Here is a 20690-nt window from a genome sequence, read left to right on the forward strand (position 1 = left end):
TATATATGAAAATATTTCCAACTGTCCTACAATTAGATAGGCAAATGAAAATATACCATTTTTTATATTGGTAAAAAGATTAAAGATTAACAGTATATGGTAATGGCAAGAAATGGGAAATTGGGTCTTCTTGAACATTATGCTAACTGTAATGATTGAGTACAAATTTTGGAAAATAATTTGATGGTATACATTAAAAAAAAAAATATGCATATCATTTGACCCAACAGCCCCATTTCTAGGAATCTATCTTAGCAAACTATTAAGGAGAAGATATTTAAAAACAAGAAATTGTTTTTGGAAAATAAACTATGGCGCATCTATGAGATGGAACACCATAAAGAACATAGAAGCAACTTCTGGGTGTGATGGCATGAAGAGAGAAGCAAATCTAAGCAAAATATAAGTATAAAATTGGTCAAAATCATCACAAATAACCATTTTAGGCTACAGAAACTGATCAAAGTCACAGGACAAAGTGAGAAAAATTTTTGGAAAAGTTAAATTTGTACTCAAAACTTTAAAAAGAGAGCTACCAACAGGAAGGAAGAAAGCAAGTAAGCAAGAAAACAAGCTAACTTAATTCCAGATCCAGATTATTTGCGGGGTGGGGAATTTTATTAAACATTTAGGGAAGAAACAGTATGAAACCTATACAAATTTATTTAGAATAGCAAAGGAGAAAACACTTTCCAACAATTTTACATGGCTAGTATTAACCTAATATCAAAGATAAATTAAGACATCATGAAAAATAAACCAGTATTTGGCATCAACGTAGGTTTAAACTTGCTTAACAAAATATTAACAAACAAGTTTTACAACATATTAAGTTGGCATTATACACCATGAACATGTAGAGTTATCCCAGGAACGCAAGGTGGAAAGTTGCAGAATATCCCTCTTAAAAATAAGTACAATCAATAAATGAGAAATAAAAGATAACTTACACAAATTAAAATAGAGAATTTACAAAAACCTACAGTTAACATATTTAATAAAACAAATGAATTTTCTATATTAGAAAAAAAGCAAGAATGTTCACTTTTGCCATATCTATTTGATCTTGTACTGGAAAATCTAGCCAGCAAAATAAGACAACAAAAATAAACTGAAGGCATACCAAAGAGAAAAAAACATTAAAGTATCTTTCTGGGGCTGGGGCTGTAGCATAGAGGTACAGTGTTTGCCTTCCACATGTGAGGCACTGGGTTCTATCCTCAACACTGCATAAAAATAGATACATTTAAAAAAGATATTTTGTCCACTTACAACTTAAAAAAAATTTAAATCCTTCTGTGCAGATAGTAGGACCCATCCATATGCAGAAAATCCTAAAGGAAAAAAAAATCCTACCACAAAAAGCTACTAGAAATAATAAACAAGTAGAGTCAGGCCACAGGATTCAAGGTTAACATGTAAAATCAATTATATTTCTGCATACTAGAAACTAATATAAAAAATGAAATTAAGGAAATAATTTCATTCACAGTAGTATCAAAATAAATAGTTAGATATGAATTTATCAGAAGTTGTTCAAGGTCCAACCCCCAGAAATCACAGAACACACAAAAAGTTACATTAGAGAAATACTCTATATTAACACTGTTAAGATGGCAATCTCTTCAAATGCACAGATTCCAAATAACTTCTACTAAAATCCTAGATAGCAGGTTATATTTTACTTTCTTTAATGTTGTAAAAACTGACAAGCTTTTCTTAACATTTATACAGAAATGCAAAGGACATAACGGATCCTTACCCTTTTGAAAAGAAGGGTATGCTATTTGATTTCAAAACTTACTGTATTTTAACACACCTCTCTCACCACTGGATAGATGTTCCAAACAAAAATTGAATAAAGAAACCATAGATCTCAATAACACAAACAACAATTTAGACTTAACCGACATATATAGAATATACCATCCAACAAAGAACGAATACACTTTCTTCTCAGCAGCACATGGATCCTTCTCTAAAATAGACCATATTTTATGCCACAAAGCTACTGTTAGCAAATACAAGAAGATAGAGATACTACCTTGTACTCTATCAGATCATAATGGATTGAAATTAGAAATAAATGACAGAATAAAAAACAGAAACTTCTCCAATACCTGGAGATTAAATAATACACATGTAAATAATTACATGATGAATGGATAACAGAAGACATCAGGAGGGAAATAAAAAAATTCTTAGAAGTAAACGAGAACAAAGACACATCATATCAAAATCTCTGGGACACTATGAAAGCAGTACTTAGAGGAAGATTTATTTCATGGGGCGCAATCAACAAAAGAAGTAGAAATCAACAAATAAACAACTTAACACTACAGTTCAAAGCCCTAGAAAAAGAAGAGCAGACCAACACCAAAAGTAGTAGAAGACAGGAAATAGTTAAAATCAGAGCTGAAATCAATGAAATCAAAACAAAAGAAACAATCGGAAAAATTAACAAAATAAATAGTTAGTTCTTTGAAAAAATAAACAAAATTGATAAACCCTTAGCCACACTAACAAAGAGAAAGAGGGAGAAAACTCAAATTACTAAAATTCGGAATGAACAAGGAAATATCACAACAGACACGAGTGAAATACAAAACACAATTAGAAGCTATTTTGAAAATCTATACTCCAATAAAACAGAAAACCTCGAAGACATCAACAAGTTTCTAGAGACATATGAATTACCTAAACTGAACAAGGAGGATATACACAACTTAAATAAATCAATTTCAAGCAATGAAATAGAAGAGGTCATCAAAAGCCTACCAACAAAGAAAAGTCCGGAACCAGATGGGTTCTCAGCCGAGTTCTACAAAACCTTTAAAGAAGAGCTCATTCCAATACTCCTCAAAGTATTCCATGAAATAGAAGAGGAGGGAACCCTCCCAAACTCGTTCTATGAAGCCAATATCACCCTGATACCTAAACCAGACAGAGACACATCGAGGAAAGAAAATTTCAGACCAATATCCTTAATGAACATCGATGCAAAAATTCTCAACAAAATTTTAGCAAATCGCATACAAAAATATATTAAAAAGATAGTGCACCACGATCAGGTGGGTTTTATCCCAGGGATGCAAGGTTGGTTCAACATCTGGAAATCAATAAATGTCATTCACCATATCAACAGACTTAAAGTTAAGAATCACATGATTATTTCAATAGATGCAGAAAAAGCATTCAATAAAATACAGCACCCCTTCATGCTCAAAACACTAGAAAAAATAGGAATAGTGGGAACATTCCTTAACATTGTAAAGGCCATCTATGCTAAGCCCATGGCCAATATCATCTTAAATGGTGAAAAACTGAAAGCATTCCCCCTAAAAACTGGAACAAGGCAGGGATGCCTCTTTCACCACTTATATTCAACATCGTCCTTGAGACTCTAGCCAGAGCAATTAGACAAACCAAAGAAATTAAAGGGATACGAATTGGAAAAGAACAACTCAAACTATCCCTGTTCACTGATGACATGTTTATATATTTAGAGGAACCTAGAAATTCCACCAGAAAACTTTTTTTTTAATTGTAAACAAATGGGATACATGTTGTTTCTCTGTTTGCACATGGCGTAAAGGCATAGCATTTGTGTAATCATAAATTTACATAGAGTAATGCTGTTTGATTCATTTTGTTATTTTTTCCCTTCCCCCCCACCCCTCCCACCCCTCTTTTCCCTCTATACAGTCCTTCCTTCCTCCATTCTTGCCCCCCTCCCTAACCCTAACTCTAACCCTAACACTAACACTAACCCCTCCCACCCCCATTATGTGTCATCATCCACTTATTAGCGATATCATTCGTCCATTGGTTTTTTGAGATTGGCTTATCTCACTTAGCATGATATTCTTATTTCATCGTAAAATTTGAAGGTAAGTTTTGCTGGGTATAAGATTCTTGGTTGGCATCCGTTTTCTTTCAGGACTTGGTAAATGTTGTTCCAGGCCCATCTAGCTTTTAGGGTCTGGATTGAAAAATCTGCTGATATCTGTATTGGTTTCCCCCTGAATGTAATTTGGTTCTTTTCTCTCACAGCCTTTAAAATTCTGTCTTTATTTTGTATGTTTGGTATTTTCATTATAATGTGCCTTGGTGTGGGTCTGTTGTAATTTTGTGTATTTGGAGTCCTATAAGACTCTTGAACTTGATTTTCCATTTTATTCTTCAGATTTGGGAAATTTTCTGATATTATTTCATTGAATAGATTGTTCATTCCTTTGGTTTGTTTCTCTAAGCCTTCCTCAATCCCAATAATTCTCAAATTTGGTCTTTTCATGATATCCCATAGTTCTTGCAGATTCTGTTCATGATTTCTTACCATCTTCTCTGTTTGTTCAACTTTGTTTTCAAGGTTAAATATTTTGTCTTCAATATCTGAGGTTCTGTCTTCCAGGTGTTCTATCCAATTGGTTGTGCTTTCTATGGAGTTCTTAATTTGGTTTATTGTTTCCTTCATTTCAAGGATTTCTGTTTGGGTTTTTTTTCAGTATCTCTAACTCTTTATTGAAATGATCTTTTGCTTCCTGTATTTGCTCTTTTAACTGTCGATTGGTGCTATCATTCAATGCCTGCATTTGCTCTTTCATCTCATCATTCAATGCCTGCATTTGTTCTTTCATCTCATCGTTTGCTTCCCTGATCATTTTAATTATGTACATTCTGAACTCCCTTTCTATCATTTCTTCTGCCATGCTCTCGTTGGATTTTATTGATGTAACATCTAGATTTGTTTGGGGCATTTTCTCCCCTTGTTTTCTCATATTGTTCAGGAATCAATGGGTCATTAAGATATTGCAGATTTCCTCTATCGACTTATAATGTCCCTGAAGATTGCTAGTATATCCCCTCTTATCCTTCAGTAGCCTGCAGTCTTGAAGGAAGTTGATAATGCGGTGCTCCACAAGGAAGCTGCCTCTCTAGGGATGGTGACCCTCAGGTGGTGTATATTCCCTGATAGTGGGCAGAGATGCCTCCACTTGTTGACCAATGGTCATCCAAAGGGGAACTAGGCTGCAGGCTGAGGCAAGGCCTGTTTGTGCCTGTGTCTCTGGTTTTACCGTCCTTGTGGGAAAACCTCACCCGGCAGGGAAGACTCACCCAGTGTGGAGTTCTCGCTGGTCAGTTCCCCTCCTACAGGTTCCCCTCAATCTACAACTACCGCCTGGACTGGGCTATCTTCCTCTGCAACGTTCCCAGGGGCCCGGACCTACCTCCTGGGCCTGAGAGCCTCACCCTTCACAGACGAGTCTCCTTAGGTTGCCCCACCTCAGAGAATCTGCCCGCAGTCCTGGAAACTTCGCTCTGCCCCTAGGCGTGTCTCTGTGCGGATGTTCCAGCAAGCAGCTGGTCCTGGGACCCTGCTCTGCACCTAATCGCCTGGCTATGCGGCCCCTCCTCTGAGCCGCCACCTGGAGCCCCGTACAATAGCTCCGAGACCCAGAGACCCGCCATACACCTCCTCCTCCGGACAGCTGCCCGGTTTCCAACGCAGTCACTAGGAGTTCAAGCAACTCACTTCGCGTCTCCTCCTCCCGCCAACCGCCCGTAGCCCTAGGCAGTCACTCCGAGTCCAAGTGACCCACCCTGTTCCTCCTCCTTCTCGGGGAAGCCCCCCGGGTGTTCAGGAGTGGTCGCTTTGAGTCCAAACAACTCACCACTCGCCTCCTCCTCTGGCAACCGCCTGTGGCTCTGCTGCGCTTCTCCTCTTCCTCCGGGCAACCCCCCGGTGTTCAGAAGCGGTCGTTCTGAGTCCAAACAGCTCACCACGCAGCTCCTCCTCTGGCAACTGCCTGTAGCTCTGATGCAGTCACTCCTAGATTAAGCGACCCGCCACATTCCTCCTCTTCCTCCGGTCAGCCCCCCCGGTGTTCAGAAGCGGTTGTTCTGAGTCCAAACAGGTCGCCACGCAGCTCCTCCTCTGGCAACTACCTGTAGCTCTGATGCAGTCACTGCTAGACCAAGCGACCCGCTGCGCTTCTCCTCTTCCTCCGGCCACCCCCCGGTGTTCAGAAGCGATCGCTCTGAGTCCAAACAGCTCGCCACGCAGCTCCTCCTCAGGCAGCCGCCCGGAGCCCCAGTGGTTGCTCCGAGTCCAAGCGCTGTGCTGAGCCGCCTCCTCTACGATGATCCCAGTGGTCCGTGTTTACTGCTCCTGTGGGGGGAGGGGCGTCTCGCCGAGCAACTCTACTTCACAAAGTTCCCTGCGTTCCGGGGCTACCGCCCCATCCGGGACGCCTCCCCAACGGGAGAGACTCACCCGGCGGCTTTGAGTTGGTCCCAAGTCTCTCACTATCTCCTGTTTTGAATCCTGCATCCTGGAGCAACATGAAATGCAGCCGCCCTCTAGTCCGCCATCTTGAAACCCCCCAGAAAACTTTTAGAACTCATAAGTGAATTCAGTAAAGTAGCAGGTTACAAGATCAATGCTCATAAATCCAATGCATTTTTATACATAAGTGATGAATCTTCAGAAAGAGAAATTAGGAAAACTACCCCATTCACAATAGCATCGAAAAAAATAAAATACTTGGGAATCAATCTCACAAAAGAGGTGAAAGACCTCTACAATGGGAACTACAGAACACTAAAGAAAGAAATTAAAGAAAACCTTAGAAGATGGAAAGATCTCCCATGTTCTTGGATAGGCAGAATTAATATTGTCAAAATGGCCATACTACCTAAAGTGCTATACAGATTCAATGCAATTCCATTTAAAATCCCAATGACATAGCTCACAGAAATAGAGCAAGCAATCATGAAATTCATCTGGAAGAATAAGAAACCCAGAATAGCTAAAGCAATCCTTAGCAGGAAGAGTGAAGCAGGGGGTATTGCAATACCAGATCTTCAACTCTATTACAAAGCAATAGTAACAAAAACGGAATGGTATTGGTACCAAAATAGACAGGTAGATCAATGGTACAGAGTAGAGGACATGGACATAAACCCAAATAAATACAATTTCTCATACTAGACAAAGGGGCCAAAAATATGCAATGGAAAAAAGATAGCCTGTTCAACAAATGGTGCTGGGAAAACTGGAAAACCATATGCAACAGAATGAAATTAAACCCCTATCTCTCACCCTGCACAAAACTCAACTGAAAATGGATCAAGGACCTCGGAATCAGACCAAAGACCCTGCATCTTATAGAAGAAAAAGTAGGTCCAAATTTTCAACTTGGCTTAGGATCAGACTTCCTTAACAGGACTCCCATAGCACAAGAAATAAAAGCAAGAATCAAGTCTGCCACACAATCAGATCTCCTGCAGAGACTCCTCTGGGAAAAAGCCTAGTGTAGCCAGGGAAGTGGAGCCTCAACTGGAAAGAAGAATAGCCAGCAGTGCATACTGTCTGCTGGGGAAGCTGCAGACAGCAGGCAGACACACCCAGAGACAGTAACCATGTGACCTGCAACCAAAAATCTTGGGAAGGGGGAGTCCAGAAGCTATGGGGTCCCACCCCTTATCATAGCAGGGACATGATGCAAGACTTGAGTTTTAAGACTGAATGTCTGCCTTTCTGGGTTTAGGTCCTGCTGTGGGTCAGTTATGCCTTTGTGCTTCTTTATTTTTCCCTTTCAGAACAGGAATGTTTACCCTATGTCTGTCCCACCATTGTAACTTGGAAGAATGGTGATTTGTTTTCTGATTTCATAGGGGCTCACGGCTGAGAAAATGTCTCGAGTCTCAGACAAGACTTTGGGCTTGAACTTTTGAGTGATACTGTAATGAGTTAAGATTTTGGGACAACTGAGGATAGAATGATTATATTTTGCATTGTGAGAAGAACATTAATCTTTGGGGTCAGGGGCAGAATGTCATGGTTTGGATGTGATTTTTCCCTCAAGGTTTTTTCATGTATTGGAAACTGGGTCACCAGTATGGTAATGTGAGAGGTGATGGAAAACTTACCAGGTGGAGATTAGTAGGAGGTCACTGGGGATGCTTTCCCAAGGCACAGGTGCATTTTATTTATTTATTTATTTATTTTGTGGACTGCACTTAGTTCTCACAAGAGTGTTGTTGTAAAAAGAACACTCCCTGTTCTCTTGGGCTTCCTATCTTTCCATGTGTTCTCTCCCTCCCACGTGTGCTCCCACCACTACTATCTGTCATGAGGCCTTTGCCAGAGCCAAGCAGAGGCCAGCACCATGCCCTTGAACTTCCAGAACTGTGAGTTAAATAAACCTTTTTTTCTTGATACATTACCTGCCCTCAGGCATTTTATTATAGTGTTGGGAAACATGCTAATACACTCTCAAATAAGCTGGGATCAAACCAAATGTCCATCATAGTTAAACAAAAAGTTAAAGTATGGTATTTCCATACAATGAAATACTACTCAGCATGAAAAAGGTAGAAATTACTGATATGGCAACAACATGGGTGAACCTTAAAATCAGGAGAAGTGAAAAGAGCCAGACACAAAATAATACCTATTGTATGATTCTACTTATGTGGAATTTATAAAGAGAACAACTATAATGACAGAAAGCTGAAAAATATTTACCTTCAACTAGAGCTGAGAATTGACACTAAAAAGGCACAAATGAACTTCTTTGGAAGAATAAAAGTGTTTTAAAATTGGATTATGGTCATGATTGCACAACTAAGCAAATTTACTAAGATGACTGAATTATACATTTATAATGAATGTGTTTCATGATATGTAAATTATAAAGCTGTTAAATATTTAAAATAAAAATTTAAGCCATAAAAGACAAAATGGAAAGATATCCATGATCTGTTAATCAGGCAAACATTTTTTAAAAATTGTTAATGATGTTTGAGGGTAGAACTGCAGTTAGAGAAGAGATGTTTTCACTTTGTATAATTTTTACAATTGTAGAATATTTACTGATTAATTATATTTTAAATTTTTTCTATGGTTTTCTTTGTTGAAAAAACATGAACAAACACAACCTTGAACATTTTCCACTAACTTAAAACAGGACAATAACATTTTCTATCCCATAAAAGTCTACCCCAAAATGCTAAAATGACTGTCCCTATTTGGTGAAATTCATCTAAAAAAGTATAATTCTTTTTCCTGTTTGGGAAAAACAGTCTTGTAATTTTGGATTCTATTCCTTACTATTCAATATGTTCCTCAAATAAGAGCTGCACACAATTGTTGGAAATTTCCAACCAAAAAACCATTGTTTTTTCAAATCATATTATAAATAGATATTAACATGCTGTCATATGTTGAGCATCTTCTATGTGCAATATTTTTATAACCCATCTTACTTAATCCTTACAAAACCTGCTAAAAGACACATTTAGTATTTGCATTTCATAAAGGGGAAGGGTGAGCTAGTGGGCACAGAGAAGTCAAGCACACAGCTAGCAGACAATCATGCTAGAATTCAAACTCAGATCCTGTGTTCCATTATATCATACCATTCACCTTTATTATCAAAGAATTTCCTCGCCCAAGGGACGCACTTAAGGTGAGAGCCTGTTCTCTTTAGGGAATACATTTGCTAGTGATCCTTCTGTGGCCACTGACAACACCTTTGCCCTACAGCACCAAACCTATTCCGTAATAGCAGCATGGCCTCATGACAATGAGTCACAAAACAGGATTCAATCCTAGCTCTGCCACCCTGGTTCTGTGGCTCAAGGCAGGGTATAGTACAAAATTCCACATTCCAGCTGTTCCTTGCCTTGCTGTTTAGGTCTCCATAGCATTTACAGACATGGCTTCCTCTGCCTGAAATGTCCCTCCAACCTGGCTTGGAAATCAGTGGATGGCAGTTAAGACCAATGGCAGACTCCTGAGTAGCTATACCTGATTCAACGAGGTAGCCACTATTACTTCCCCAGTCTTACACTAACTTTACCTTAAAGTCTGGCTCTGCTACTTAGCAATATGACTACGGGAAGGCACACAACTGTTTCCTTGGTTGCAGAAAGCTACTGCCTATTATCTGCATCTCCCAATGATGTTACAAGAATTCAGCAAAATACACTGTGATTAGCTCAACATCTGGCACTCAGTGCACAATAAACAGCAGCTTTTATTAGGGTAAACTGGCTGCCTCCAATTCTGGTTGAACATGTGGGACATTAATCAGTCTCTGAGCCAGCCCTAACTTCTACTTGCTGCGTGGCCCTTTTAGCCTCGGTGCCCATGGAGTGCACGTTTGCTGTGGTTAAGCCTGTTGTGCACAGGCCTGCAGTGAGTCAAAAGAAGAACTGGGTAAGAAAATGTAGATGACTCAACACAACTCCAAATCTTTGACAGCTCTGGAATAGAAACAGACACAATAGGTGGTGTTCAAAGAGCTACCTGGTCCCAGCTCCACCACTCCTGCTCTGATCTCATTGCCTTTCTGACACTGTTTCCTAAGGGTAGGAGGCACCACCCAGGTGAAGGTCACAGGATTCAAGCACTGTGCATCCTGTACAACTTGGTAGGAAATGTACAGCATAGAAAAATCACTCAGGGTCTTCTTGTGTGCGTAGAATATTTTTATGTACAAAGTACAGCATGTAATGTGTCAGGTAAGCACATATAAAAGCAATAGGCAAGGAGAACAGCATTAAAATATTGCATGGACCCAAATCTGAGAGTTTACACTGGGAGTAACTCCAGTAGCACGGAGGAATATGTTTTCTTCTATCTATTTTATGAATGCCCTGTGAAGACCTATGGAGTTCTACATCGAAATCATGGCTTTTCGGTACAAAGGCTTAATGGTTCCACCTCTAAAACACAGACCATTCACAAGGAAGTAAAAAATAATAATAATAATGGCAATAAGAATTTAAACCTGATTGAGCTAGGTAGCCACTATTACTTCCCCAGCCTTACACTAACTTTACAAACTTAATACAAACTTAATAAATCAAAAAACTTATGGAAAATGCCTTACAGTCCTTTTATCCAGAGCTGAGGGCCACCCCCATACTCCAGCCTTCCTAAACCATCTAAACCATCCCAGAAAGATGGCTGTCAGGGTCACACTACCCAGAAGTTCCCTGGAGCTTGACCCGGTGACCTGAGGATTATTATTTATATTCTTATTAATGGGAAAAGAAAGCAGCTTAGTAAACTCACCCCCAACAACTTGGCATCAAGAGAATGTCCCTGGCTAGAGAGAAAGCACATTGCTCTTCTAAAGAATTTCCAGAGAAGGAGATTTCTGCAGACTCATTTGGTAACCTGGTCCATGTTGAACAACTGTCAACTCATAGCTCTGGGGCAGCGAACAAATATTTGGGGAAAGGATTATGCATCTCTTTGTTCTCTCTGTGGGAACTGGTTCAATCCTTCATGTGTTTTAAATCAGCAAGCTCTGCCATATTGGGTGGGGAGGTGGTGTGTCTTAGAAAACCTTCCACACTGAGAACCAGAGGGTCGCGTGCATACCTGGTTTTATCTTTAGTTCTATTTAGAGTAAGGTTCAAATCCTAGAGCCTCTCAGACAGAATCCAGCTTGCAACACAAGTCTGCATGGTTGGTACTGTATTCCTTTAAACATGGATTTGAATGCCTTTGTCAGCTTCGGGGCTCGGCGTGGAGTTACGCAATCCCCATTCCCTCAGTTTCATCCTTCCTTGTTGCCTACACACTTCAACCCACACTTAGTCAGTCCTCAAAAAATACAATCGAGCCGCTTCTAAGGCCAAGCTGTGCTCTCTTCTAGGTATTTGGTAAACAATGGAGAGAAAAACATTTTTTAAAAATCCTTGGTCTTTTGGATATCACATTTCAGTGAGGATAGACAATAGCCAATAAATCAACGAAACTATGTAGTGCAGCTATAATATACAGAAAGTGTTTATCAGAGGGATCATGAGTGCCAGAGAGGGAAAGTGGTCCCTAAGAATATGAGATTTGAGGAAGACTTTGAAGGAGCCAGGAGAAGACCTTGTGGAAACCTGGGGAGGAATGAGCCTGGCAGGGGAAAAGCTACTGCAAAGGTCCTGAGGTGGGAACAGAAGGAAGATTAACACAGCTTATGCAGGGTGCATGTTCCGTGGAAGGTTATGGTAGCAATCAACTGTGCAAAACCTACTCTAGGGACTGGAGAAATGCATAAACCCAGTCCTGACCTGATACCTACACAGCATCCTACCTTAGGTACGGTGTTGTCCCTGGATGGTAAGGCAAGGAACCAGAGGCCAAAGCCTTCCATTTATGTCAGCAACCCCAATGTTCTTCCAAGAATTGAAACTCTGATGTTGCCTCGATGCCTTCTTCACTTCACCAAGTCCCAGGAGACCTTCCTTCCAGAGCCTCTCGGGGTCACCTTTCCTGTGTCCCTCTGCCAGCACTGCAGTTCAGGTGTGCGGGTGGAAGGCAGGGAGAGTGTGCAGACAGGGGTGATCAGTGTGGAGGTCTAAGGCTGAAGGGTGTGGCTGGAGCCCAGACAGACAGAAGAAGCACCAGGAGATGAGCAGGACAGCAGGTCAGGGCCAGACCAGGAAGCACCCTGCAGGCAGGTCCCAGATTCTACTTCTATCCGGACATGAGTGTGAAGCCCTCAAGGCAGTGCACAAGAGCAACATGATCAATTTGGCACTCAAGAAAAAAATCATTCCGGTCGCCAAGAAAAGATCAGAGAAGGGAAGAGCAAATACAAGGACATCAGCTGGCTTAAAATAGTTCAGGCAAAAGATAAAGGTCTATGGTGCTGGTGGTGAAAAAAATGCATACATTTAACCAGTCTGGGTCCAGGCTTGTCACATGCTATCTGGTGACCTTGGGAGAATCACTTAACCATCTGGCCCTCAATTTTAATTCTCACCTATAAAAGGGAAATAATAACCCCTTCCCTACTTAACTCGTAAAGATGGTCAAATATGGTCAAATATGAAGGTGCTACGTAAACTTTAATAGTTCTATGAATGTGAGAAGTTAACATTATTGCTCAATCCCATATGGATACCTCTCTCTTTGGCCCTCTTCCTCCCACAACCTCTTCTCATTTAGCAGGTACCAACCCAGAATGAATGTTACCTCGTTCACCTCATACGTGTTTTTGTTTTTGTTTGCTTTCCATGCAGATAAAAGCTATTTCAACTTTAGGAGCAGAGAACTTCTTGTATTCTTTTCCCTATAGGTACCAGGGCTTAAGAAGTATTAAGTACATAGTAGGTGCTCAAAAAATGTTTGCAGATTAAATAAAAGAAGGACGCTTGACAAATGTCTGTTGGCTAAAGGATTCTTCCAGTTTATCTTTACCTTCTTCCTAATGGAAATTCAGTCCTAATCATACACTAAATTCGCAATGTTCCCTGTCTTGTTGGAATGATTAAGATTTGTGGTTCTAAAAAATCAGATCTTTTTTTTTTGATTCATTGTACACAAATAGGGTACAACTTTCATTTCTCTGTACACAAAGTGTACTCATACATATATATATGGTAATGATGTTGATCTCATTCCATTATCTTTCCTTCCCCACTGCCCCCTCCCCTCCCATCATTTTCCTCTACACAATCCATCCTTCCTGCACTCTTCCCTTATCCCCTTGCCACCCTGTTATGTATCATCATCCACTTATCAAAGAAATCATTCAGCCCTTGGTTTTGGGAGATTAGCTTATTTCACTTAGCATAATATTTTCTAACTCCATCTATTCATCTCCAAATGCCAAAATTTTACTTTTCTTTATGGCTAAATAATATTCCATTGTGTGTATATATACTACAATTTCTTTATCCATTCATCTATTGAAGGGCATCTAGGTTGGTTCCCCAATCTGGCTATTGTGAATTGAGCTGCTATAAACATTGATGTGGCTGTGTCACTGTAGTATGCTGATTTTAAGTCCTTTGGGTATAAGCCAAGGAGTAGGGTAGCTGGGTCAAATGGTGGCTTCATTCTGAGATTTTTAAGGAATCTCCATACTGCTTTCCAGAGTGTCTGCACCAAATTTGCAACTCCACCAGCAATGTATGAGTGTACCTTTTTCCCCCACATCCACGTCAATATCTATTGTTGCTTGTATTCTTGATAACAGAGATTCTAATTGGGGTGAAATCTTAGGGTAGTTTTGATTTGCATTCCTCTTATTACTAGAGATGTTGAACATTTTTTCATATATCTTTTGATTGCTTGTAGATCTTCTTCTGTGAAGTGTCTACTCATTTCCTTAGCCCATTTATTTTTTTTTAATTTTTTTTTATTGTAAACAAATGGGATACATGATGTTTCTCTGTTTGTACATGGCATAAAGGCATACCATTTGTGTAATCATAAATTTACATAGGGTAATGTTGTTTGATTCATTCTGTTATTTTTTTCCCTTCCCCCCCAGCCCTCCCACCCCTCTTTTCCCTCTATACAGTCCTTCCTTCCTCCATTCTTGCCCCCCTCCCTAACCCTAACTCTAACCCTAACACTAACCCCTCCCACCCCCCATTATGTGTCATCATCCACTTATTAGCGATATCATTCGTCCTTTGGTTTTTTGAGATTGGCTTATCTCACTTAGCATGATATTCTCCAGTTTCATCCATTTGCCTGCAAATGCCATAATTTTATCATTCTTTATGGCTGTGTAATATTCCATTGTATATATATACCACAGTTTCTTTATCCATTCATCAATTGAAGGACATCTAGGTTGGTTCCACAATCTGGCTATTGTGAACTGAGCAGCTATGAACATTGATGTGGTTGTATCTCTGTAATATGCTGATTTTAAGTCCTTTGGGTATAGGCCAAGGAGTGGGATAGCTGGGTCAAATGGTGGTTCCATTCCAAGTTTTCTAAGGAGTCTCCACACTGCTTTCCAGAGTGGCTGCACTAATTTGCAGCCCCACCAGCAATGTATGAGTGTACCTTTCTCCCCACATCCTCGCCAACACCTGTTGTTGCTTGTATTCTTGATAATCGCCATTCTAATTGGGGTGAGATGGAACCTTAGGGTGGTTTTGATTTGCATTTCTCTTATTACTAGAGATGTTCAACATTTTTCCATATGTTTGTTGATTGCTTGTAGATCTTCTTCTGTGAAGTGTCTATTCATTTCCTTAGCCCATTTGTCGATTGGATTATTTGCATTCTTGGTGTAGAGTTTTTTGAGTTCTTTATAGATTCTGGAAATTAGCGCTCTATCTGAAGTATGATTGGCAAAGATTTTCTCCCACTCTGTAGGCTCTTTCTTTGCATTGCTGATAGTTTCCTTTGCTGAGAGAAAGCTTTTTAGTTTGAATCTATCCCAGTTATTGATTCTTGCTTTTATTTCTTGTGCTATGGGAGTCCTGTTGAGGAAGTCTGGTCCTAAGCCGACATGTTGAAGCTCTGGACCTACTTTTTCTTCTATAAGATGCAAGGTCTCTGGTCTGATTCTGAGATCCTTAATCCATTTTGAGTTTAGTTTTGTGCATGGTGAGAGATATGGGTTTAGTTTCATTCTGTTGCATATGGATTTCCAATTCTCCCAGCACCATTTGTTGAAGAGGCTATCTTTTCTCCATTGCATATTTTTCATCGCTTTGTCAGTATGAGAAAATTGTATTTATTTGTCCTTAGCCCATTTATTGATTGGGTTATTTGTATTCTTGGTGTAAAGTCTTTTTAGTTCTTTATAAATTCTGAAGATTAGTGCTCTTTCTGAAGTGCGTGTGGCAAAGATTTTCTCCTTCTCTGTAGGCTCTTTCTTCACATTGTTGATTGTTTCCTTTGCTGAGAAAAAGATTTTAGTTTGAATCTATCCCATTTGTTGATTCCTACTTTTACTTCTTGTGCTTTGGGAGTCTTGTTAAGCCAGTCTGGTACTAAGTCAACATGAAGATTTGGGCCAACTTTTTCTTCTATTTGGTGCAGGGTCTCTGGTGTAATTCTTAGGTCCTTGATCCATTTTAAGTTGACTTTTGTGCAGGATGAGAGATAGGGGTTTAATTTCATTTTACTGCATATGGATTTCCTGTTTTCCCAGCACCATTTGTTGAAAAGGCTATCTTCTCTCCCTTGTATGTTTTTGGCACCTTTATCTAGTATGAGATAAGTGTATTTATGTGGGTTTGTCTCTGTATCTTCTATTCTGTACCATTGGTCTACCTGTCTAATTTGGTGCCAATACCATGCTGTTTTTGTTATTATTGCTCTGTAGTATAGTTTAAAGTCTGGTATTGTGATACCTCCTGCTTTGCTCTTCCTGCTAAGGATTGCTTTATCTATTCTGGGTCTCTTATTCTTCCAAATGAATTTCATGATTGCTTTCTCTATTTCTATGAGGCATGACATTGGAATTTTAAATGGAATTTCATTGAATTTGTATAGCTCTTTTGGTAGTATGGCCATTTTGACAATATTAATTCTGCCTATCCAAGAACATGGGAGATTTTCCCATCTGCTAAGGTGTTCTTTAATTTCTTTCTTTAATGTTCTATAGTTTTCATTGTAGAGGTCTTTCACCTCTTTGGTTAGATTGATTCCCAAGTATTTTATATTTTTTTGAGGCTATTGTGAATGGGGTAGTTTTCCTAATTTCTTTTTCAGAGGATTCATCACTTATGAATAGAAATACATTAGATTTATGAGTGTTGATTTTATATCCTGCTACTTTGCTGAGTTCATTTATGAGTTCTAGAAGTTTTCTGGTGGAATTTTTTAGATCCTCTAAATATAGAATCATGTCATCAGCAAATAGTGATAGTTTGAGTTCTTCTTTTCCTATTCGTATCCATTTAATTTCTTTGGTCTGTCTAATTGCTCTGGCTAGTTTCAAGGACAATGTTTAATCAGGGACAAATGCATGTCCTCTAGGACTTTTGTGTTTCCACAGAATTTTCTGTGTTAGATATGGGCCCACATCTAACCTGCCAACGTTAGGGGCCCACATCTCATGCATCAGCACACAGCCAGGAAAAGGCAATGCAGTTCAGCATGGCTGTACATCAGCGCCTGGTGCCCCACCCTGCAGCAAGTCCCGCATGTTTCAAGTTGCCCCACGTAATTCCCAGGCATGCGCCACGTAAGGAGATGTGACTGGAGAGAGGGACAAGGCGCAGAGCGCAGCCAGCAGTGATGGCTAGGGCAGCACCCCCGTACTTGCTCTCATTCTTTAGAGAACTCTGATGGCTACTGAATCTCTTCAAAGCCCTTTTATTTGTCATCTTTAAGATGAGAATAAAAGCTACCTCAAAAGATACTTATAAGGATAAAATGAAGCGATGGATATAAAGAACCCAGCGTAGTATCTGGAACATAATTAATGAGTGACAATTGTAGGCTGTCATTATTCTCATCATCATAGTATTATTATTATTTTTATTATTATTTCAACTGTGGGAGAAAATCACCTCTCACAATGTGAACAACCTAGGGAACAGGAAGTAAATAACTGCCCTCAACTTGCTGGAGTTCAAGAGAAGACAGGCCAGGATGTGCTGGGCCACCCTTTGCCCTAAGGCAGTGCTTACATAGAAGGAGCCCCAAATAGAGGGTAATGGGTGAATATTCTCAAGTGTGTCTCCCCCATGGACTTCTGACTACTCAGGATTTTATCTTAGAAAGTTATTCTTTTGTTTTGTTTGTTCTGGGGATTGAGCCTGGGGTGTTTTACCACCAAGCTACTTCATTCCATTCTCCTCCACAGTCTACTCATTTTTGTTGTTATTGCCATCACCATAGGAAACACGGTGATGGCTTATTTCCAGATACCATTATGGCATTTTTACATGCATGAACTCATTTAATCCTCACAGTAACTCTATGGAGATACTACTACCAATCCCATTTCATAGGTAAGCAAACTGAGGTAACAAATATGAAGTAACTTGTCCAAGATCACAAGCTCACAACTGTTAGAACTGGGATGTCAATCTGGGCAGTCCGGTCCAGGGATGTATGTCCTGTAGCACACTACTTTCCACCGGCCATGATGTCCCCAAATAGATGTGCCATGCTCATCCTGGGGCTCTGGCATCTGGCCACAGATCCATACTCCATGTGAGGGGAATGGCCAAGAACCAAGAGCTTTACTCAGGTCGCTGTGGTGAGATGCATCACGAAGGACAAGTGCCCACAGCACTTATGGGGCTAACGGGCTCTAGCTGATGATGAGTCGGCCGCCACTGGGAGATGATTAAAACTCTACCATTAAACCAAGCTGTACTTAGAGTAGACCTTTTTGTAAAGGAGCTTTTCATCAGGGGATTATATTTTCTTCTTGATGATTTCCTTAATGGCAAGGAAGGCTATATGTTAGAAGAACAAAGGAGACCCAAGGGCAAAAAGCAGAAGACTCTTACCAAGGCCAGGGAGGAGGAGGAGGAGAGAAGAGGACAATTAACCAGGCAGAAGATAAGATGCCCCTCTTCTATTCCTGTATAATGCTCCCTGCTGCCCACCCCCACCTCTCTCTGTCTTCTTCTCCAGGGGCACTAACAGCAGCCCAGAGCTCATGAAAGTTTAAACAGACTGATCAATACGGACAGAATGGTGAATTGTCCATCTGCAAATTACCAAGCACCTCATGAATATTTAAGGAACCTAACTAGGAACAAGGATAAGAAGGAATCCAGGACTTTATTTTTCCCTCTGGAAAAAAAAAAAAAGATAAAAGGACATCTGATATTCCTGATTACTAGAATACAAAGGCAAACCAATAAGTGAAACTTTAAATGTGAACAAGTGCTGTCTAGCATCAATTCCTTAGCCAAGCCAGCATGCTAAATATAACCCAAGGCCACTCAAGAAGAACATCTGTCTAGCACATATTAGATCTGCTCTGGTTTGACCCAACCTCCTTGCTTCTCAGGACACACCATGTTCTCATGACACCATGACTTGCACATGCTATTTCCTCTGAACCACATGCAGGTCCCCACACTTGTCCCCTGCACTCGGAAGGCAGGAGAGTCCATTGTTAAGAAGAGCACAGGCTTCTTAGATTCCTGTCTTGTTTCTGCTCGTTACCAAATACATGAACTTAGGTACATTACCTAACTTTCTGTATCTCTATTTCTTCTTTAATGAAAATAAAACAGGGATGGTATAGTACAAGTGAAACTTTAAGTTCAGGAGTGTCATGAGGGTTCAACCTCACAATGCACGTTGACACATTTTTACACACAATAAAGGCACAGTAGAGATCAGCTATGATCCTAGCTGTGGCTTCTTCCACATCTGGTCACATCTCGCGCTTCCTCACTCTCTACTCTCTAGCCACAGTCCCCTCAGGGTTAGCGCCAGCCACAGTTACTTGGCTCCTGACATGGATCACGTCATATTTCAGCTGTATATCAGTCTGTACCACTACACTGTGAGCTCCTGGGAGGCAAAGCCTACCTGGTGCTCAGCTCTGCATCTCTAGTTACCCCAAATAGTCCACCACATCCCGTGGACAGGAGGTAAACACTCAGCCATGGGAGCGGGTGCTAGGAGGGGACGCCACATCTCTACCCATACCTTTGTGACAACACAGCACGCAGCCCAGATGTCCACAGAGGATTGCTCATGGTGGTTGAACTGAGGCTCCCACTTCTTAATTGGTTGGTCTGCAAAGGCCAAAAGGACCCCTCTCTGGTCCACAAGAGCTGCACGGACACTGCCTGTTCCAACATCCACGCCCACGTAGTAGCTGCGTGGCTCCTGTTCTCCAGACATCGTGCTCCCTCCACCTGCGGTGAGCAAACGCAAACACAACATGAGGACCAGTGGATCTGCAAAGACCCCTGCCGAATGTCTTGACGGTGGACACGAAAGGGACTGTAGCTATCTAAGCAGTGGCCATTAATGATTTACTTGTCCAACAAAAGTTTCTATACACACAAAGCTAGAACAAGTGAGACACAGCCTTGGATGAGGCATTTCAATTCATTGAAAGGAATCACATGAAGCATTTAGCTACCTAACTAATCAAAGTGGTGACGAGTGTGATAACAGCAAATAGAGAGTATAGGAGAACTCAAAATCTGGAAGCAGTAGAGCACTATGACTCTAGAAGGGGAGTGTATTTAGATCTCTGTTGAACAGGTGAACAAGGTGAGACTCCATGAGGTAAGTTACTTTTTGCTTCATGCTGGGTCCATGCACTCATAAACAGTAAATATCCATTATTGTAACAATAAAATATTACACTGATGAGAAAGCAGATCTCTGAGAAGTGAAGGAATTTACTCAGCCTTACTCGTGGACCTAAAGTCCCACATCTGTGCAATTCCATGTTTAAGGCTCTTTCCTTTCTTTCTTAACAGCTTGCAGTATCAGTTTGCAGAAGAGGCAAATATATTGCAGCCATGTAGTGAAGTGACTAGGAATTGGGAAGCAGCCCCAGGGGAGACAGGATCAGGAATTTGTTAGACAATCTGTTTTCCTTACAGACCCCTGATGAGTTACAAGGAAATCTGACCAGAAAATGCTCAGGAATTCCTTGGCCCTGGTGACTGTTCTAGTTCCCATTGGTCAGATTAGCCTGTGATACACAGAAATCTCAAAGGGCCTTTCATTTCCAGACTGGCCTTTCACAGAGCACAGCCAGCTCCCGAGATGACCGGCCAAGGCACATGCTGCAGCTCCCCAGGTGAGCTTGGTGCGGGAGTCCAATTTTAACCTGTGTAGCATGCTATGCCCTTCAACTTCAGAAAGATAATGTTTCCTTGGCCAAGGCACTCATGGGGATTCTAAAACAAAGGCAGCTAGCAGATGTTCAGTTACTGCTTCCTGGATATTTATCCCAACTTTACAAAAAGAAAAAAACCAA

General features: G+C 40.6%; 1 protein-coding gene across 6 annotated transcripts in view; it reads right to left on the reverse strand.

Moving 5' to 3' along the window:
* The window catches only part of Fggy (FGGY carbohydrate kinase domain containing), a 409535-nt gene that overhangs the window by 371028 nt on the left and 17817 nt on the right, over positions 1–20690 (reverse strand). For all 6 annotated transcript variants that reach the window (XM_047521121.1, XM_047521094.1, XM_047521114.1 and 3 more), the window contains one exon: positions 19397–19608. In XM_047521121.1, coding sequence (XP_047377077.1) covers positions 19397–19594 — 198 coding nt within the window. In that variant the 5' untranslated portion in view covers positions 19595–19608. The remainder of the gene's footprint in view (positions 1–19396; positions 19609–20690) is intronic.

This window comes from Sciurus carolinensis, chromosome 1, assembly GCF_902686445.1.
Source record: "Sciurus carolinensis chromosome 1, mSciCar1.2, whole genome shotgun sequence".
Lineage (NCBI taxonomy): Eukaryota > Metazoa > Chordata > Mammalia > Rodentia > Sciuridae > Sciurus > Sciurus carolinensis.